The sequence below is a fragment of the Hyposmocoma kahamanoa genome, unplaced genomic scaffold, assembly GCF_003589595.1.
Source record: "Hyposmocoma kahamanoa isolate Upper Pololo Valley unplaced genomic scaffold, ASM358959v1 202, whole genome shotgun sequence".
In the NCBI taxonomy this organism is placed as follows: Eukaryota; Metazoa; Arthropoda; class Insecta; order Lepidoptera; family Cosmopterigidae; genus Hyposmocoma; species Hyposmocoma kahamanoa.
The window spans coordinates 8,542,080-8,547,003 of NW_020653726.1; the positions used below are offsets into that span (position 1 = coordinate 8,542,080).

Sequence of the window (4,924 nt, forward strand, 5' to 3'; positions counted from 1 at the left end):
ATTATGGTCAAACTTCACTTAAGGTAAGTTTGTTTAACCTTAAATTACACTTCGCCGTTACATCCTCGACATTTACATAATTCACTAGGTAGATGTTTAGCGCTCATTTGAGAAATAGCTTTTTAGAATATTTTTTTTTTTTTTTGGTATAAATATGAGTCGGATAGGCTTATGAAAAAAAACCCAAATAAATATTTATGACTAATTTTAATCAACATTATGAGATTTTTTAATTTTTACTCTTTAACAATCCTCAAAGATAGCTTGTGCGAAAACATTATCATTATTCTGTTCAAGAGGTCTATTGTAGAATTTTCCAAAAATTAACGAGTTGCCAGACCAGCCTGCAGTCTGTTTTATTATGTCTACCGAAACGCCTCTACGATTAGCCGCTGATGTAGAAGCATGTCGAGCACTATGTGCTGTGAATATAGAGGTGTTTATACCACTTTCGGATAACACCAATTTAATCCAGCGACTAATCGTAGATGCAGTCGCGTTATGGAAGGGTCTTTTGGTAGTGAGAATGAGCTTATCTGAATTCTGGCCGTCTCGAAGTAATTTTGTGGAATTTATATACGACACTAAGGTTTTTGCCGGACAGATTTCCGGTCTGTTGGGGAAGAAAGGAATACTTAGTCTAGGCATTTGTTTTCCAGGTGCTGAGGTCTTAATTAGATTATCTATTATAATTATTACATTAGATTCATTGAAAGCAATATTACATATGTTAATTATTGACAACGTCTGGACTCGTTGTGCAGTTGACAATGCGAGCAGAGTCACCAATTTTTTTGTTAATTGGTCTAAAGGTAAGTCCTCATTAGGATACCAATTGGAAATGAAATCTAGAACAAGGTTTGTGTCCCAAGTACACTGGTATTTTGGAAAACATGGCTTCTTTTTGAAAACTCCTTTGAGAAATCTGATTATGTAGTCGTGTGAACCCACATTTTTTCCTAGAACTAATGATAAGGCCGAACGATAGGTATTTAAAGTAGAATAGCCTGCCCCAGCGTCGAACAATGTTGTAAAAAACTTTAGTATGAATGGAATAGACACTGAAAAACAATCAGCAATTTTATTTGTATTACAAAATAGCCACCATTTTTTGTATGCGCTATTATATTGTTTTAAGGAACTTTCTGACAAAGAAGCTATCATTATATCTATAGTTTCTGGGGTTAGATTCTGTTGGGAAAATGCTCGCCTGATAAAACTGATGACACCAGGGTAAGGCTCCGCCATAGAGGATGCCGTGTCCTGCAAGGAGATAAGAGAAGCTGACTTTGTGGCAAGAAGTGTACTGGTTTTGCTATTTGCAGTGAGATATATAACGGATACCAGGGTTGACTCGGCCAGTACGGGACCACCATAATGCCTTGAGCTTTATTATCTATTATTTTTCGAAGGCATTTCAAGATGAGACTGAAAGGTGGAAAAGCATAGAAAAAATAATGCCCCCAGTGCAATGTAAATGCGTCAATATTAAAAGCGTGTGGGTCACGTTTCCACGACACATATTTTTGACATTTAGCATTAAGACGGGTAGCAAACAAGTCTATTTCCGGGTGTCCAAATTCAAAAATTATTCGGTCAAAAGCTAAACCTGACAATTCCCACTCTGTATCAATATTAGTGCACCGAGACTCTAGATCGGCCTCGATATTCTCTTTTGATTTTATATATGAAGCAAAAATAAAAAGCTTACGTTCTTCACACCATTGCCATATATTGCGACTGATATCATTAAGGTGTGGATATTGGACTCCTCCCATTCTATTTATGTATGATATGGCTGTCGTATTATCTATTCTTAATAATATTTCTTTATTTGTAAAGTTATTAGCAAAGCATTTTAAGGCAATAAAAGCCGCTCTCAATTCTAGATAATTGATATGATTTTGGGCTTCATCTGAACTCCAAAATCCACCAGTACGCTCCCCGTTACATGCTGCTCCCCAACCGGTCAGAGATGCATCTGTAAATATTTCTACAGCATACTGAAAATGTCTAATAGGATTAATAGAAGAATTAGCTAGATTTTTCCACCATAGTAGATCTGGGTCTAGATCCTTATTTATAGTCATGTATTCATCATAATTTTCATTAGATTTCTGAAGAGCGAGAAATTTTGCTTGTTCAAGACGCTTGGTGTACATCCAGCCATAACTCACAGCGGGACAAGCTGACGTTAATAATCCCAATACCTTTGCAAAGTCTCTAATAGGTATTTTGTTCTTTTTCGACAATTTTTTAACAATTTCTCTAATTTTTAATTGCTTTTCAGGTGGTAATTTTAAGGCCATTTCCAGGGAATCTAATTCAAAGCCTAAAAAGTTGATATTCTGTTTAGGGGTTAACTTACTCTTATTAAAGTTTATTACAAAGCCCAGTCGTTTTAAAAGGTCAACCGTTTTAGAAACTTCGCGGGAACAATGTTCATACGTGTTGCTGATACATAATATATCGTCCAGGTACACTACAAGCAAATGACCATTATTTCGTAAATAAGTAGCAACCGGCTTAAACAGTTTGGTAAAAACGAACGGCGCCGAACATAGACCGAAAGGGAGGCATTGAAATTCGTAAGTACAGCCCTGAAATTTGAACCTAAGGTATTTTCTACAAGAAAGATTAACAGGAATTAAAAAGTATGCGTCCTTTAGGTCAATACTTGCCATAAAACAAGATTTAGAAATAAGCTTGGAGGCAGTTCTTATGTCCTCCATTTTAAAGTGTTGTGTATAAACAAATTTATTTAATCTTTTTAAATTGAGTATGAATCTGAAGGTACCATCTTTTTTAGGAATTAAGAAAATTTTTGAAATGAACTGATCTGGGATGTCTATGCATTTTTTGATGACCGCCAATTGCAATAATTTATTTATTTCGTTATGTATATTTTCAATTTCTAGTGAAGAATAATATGGATTTGTAGGTTCTATATATTGTACAACTGGACACTTAAAAGGTATCTTATAGCCAGTAATGTATTCTAAAACAACTGGATCATTTGTAATACATTTCCAGACATTATAAAAATGCCTTAAACGCCCCGCATGTGCATTTACCTCTGTTACGATTTCTGTGTAATCTTGTGGCCCGTCCTCGACGATGGCGGATGGTATCTGTCTACTGGCGTGGGCGGTGGCCGTCTGCCGGTTGTCGCCGACGTCGGTGGACGGTACCCGTTTGCTCTGTTCCTGCCACTCTGTTGCCTGGACAGGCTTCTGGCGTTTCCCTGGCGGGCTGTATATTTGTTAGTTCGGTAGCTGGTCGAGGGTTGAGGTTCTTTCCTCTTGACCTGTAAACCTGATCTTTCGGCAATCTTCGTTGCTTTAATTTTTTCTCCTAGGTTATCTCCAAACAAATAAGAGTCTCTTTTTACATTTTGAACCATGTTGATGAACTTTTTGTCTAAACAAAACATGATCAGCTTCCTTCTGTTAATAGTATTTTGATAGTGTAAATCCAGGAGCAACTGTCCAGTTTCAGACAATCTTTTAATAATTTCCGTCTTTTCTGCATTGCCATCGATCAGGGTTGTCATCAAGTTGGTTACTGCTGCTATTCCTATGCCGAGATGATGTTGGGCCTTCTCCAGGCGCTTGTCCCTATTTCTAGAAGATTCGTTTAGCACAGCTGATATTTCTGGATTTAGTTTTGGCGCTTTAAGTAGCTGAAAATTTTCTGGTATAAGGGCGCTTTCCAATAGATTCTGCCTCTGCTCTTTACCAAGACCGTCCATGAGTATGCTTCCCCAGCGTTTAGAGACTTCATCTCTGATTTTTGGGCCGAACTTTTCTTCTTTTGCCTTTGAGTCTCCTAATATTGCGAGAATGTCTGATGATAGACATGAAGCATTTTCCAAAGTATTGTTACTTGTGTGAGTGACACTAGGTGCATCATCATTGCCCTTTGAGGCACTAGGGTCCTTATCACAGCTTTGTGGAGTTGATACCTGAAGATCCGTGGTCTCTGTTGGATATCTGTGCGTATTAGCATCAGCTATCACGGATCGGACGGTTTGTCTATCCATGTCTGAATAATATTCATGTGACGAAATGCCGTCACAATCTGACTGCTGACCCATAGAACTCGAATACTCCGATTCGTAACCTGTAAAGACATACACTGCCTATATACTAGCCCTTCGTGGCCACTAACATGGCCTTGATCGCATCAAGGCACTGGATCTTAGATCCGATATGTAATTGCAAAGGACGTAATCTCGTCACGCCACGTAAATGCAAAGAATAAAATAAATCAAATTAACCAACTTTTTCATTGGTACATATTTAAAATACTAGTTGTGACTTGTATAATATTAGCTGTAATCGCATCACAGCCTTATAAAGGTGATATTATTATTATATACATAGCCGTGAGCGTCATTCCTTCACAGCGAATTAAATAAATAAAATTATTTGACAGGTGTGCGAAAGTGAAAATTTCCGCACTTTGTAAAACAAAGACAAAATTTAAATTAAACAGTTACAATTTGTTGATATTCTTCAATATGAAGCTTATGCACTCCGTACATGAAGCGTACATTGTGCAAAAAAGATAAAACCGATAATCAATATCCACTTACTGTCATCGTCCTCCATATTGCGGCGGTAAAGGCGTTCTTCTAAACGCCGAATTTTTCGTCGTATTTTATCGGGATCCTTATCTTTACATTTCCTTTTTCTCATTATCACTTACACTTTGTATTTTACGTAGTACGAACTTAATAATTACACTAAAAACTTTCACTTTTAAATATATTGATTATTCGAAAAAAAAACAGTCGTTTCGATGCCAGCACAAAGAAAGCGAATGACGTGTCATGGATGCGCGGGAGCGGGTGAAGGCGCGGGGGGCACGCCCCACTCATGCTAATCGTTTTCATTCTTTTTTTCTTTATATAGATCTAAAA

The 4,924-nt window shown here is 37.2% G+C and overlaps 2 protein-coding genes across 3 annotated transcripts; both read right to left on the minus strand.

The window, feature by feature from the left end:
• Positions 1-222: 222 nt before the first annotated feature.
• On the minus strand, positions 223-3,408 carry LOC113226989. 2 transcript variants are annotated; one of them, XM_026459842.1, is made up of 2 exons: positions 3,075-3,408; positions 223-1,263 (listed from the first exon to the last, which is right to left on the minus strand). In XM_026459842.1, the coding sequence occupies exon 2, from the start codon at positions 1,246-1,248 to the stop codon at positions 244-246; it is 1,005 nt and encodes a 334-aa protein (XP_026315627.1). In that variant the 5' UTR covers positions 1,249-1,263; positions 3,075-3,408; the 3' UTR covers positions 223-243. The 2 variants fall into 2 exon arrangements, with proteins under 2 accessions (XP_026315627.1, XP_026315626.1); XM_026459841.1 differs by having other exon boundaries at positions 223-1,981; positions 3,075-3,108.
• On the minus strand, positions 3,080-4,700 carry LOC113227107. The gene is made up of 2 exons (XM_026459984.1): positions 4,598-4,700; positions 3,080-4,122 (listed from the first exon to the last, which is right to left on the minus strand). Exons 1-2 carry the CDS (start codon positions 4,698-4,700, stop codon positions 3,080-3,082), a joined length of 1,146 nt encoding a protein of 381 aa, XP_026315769.1.
• Between the last annotated feature and the right edge of the window lie 224 nt (positions 4,701-4,924).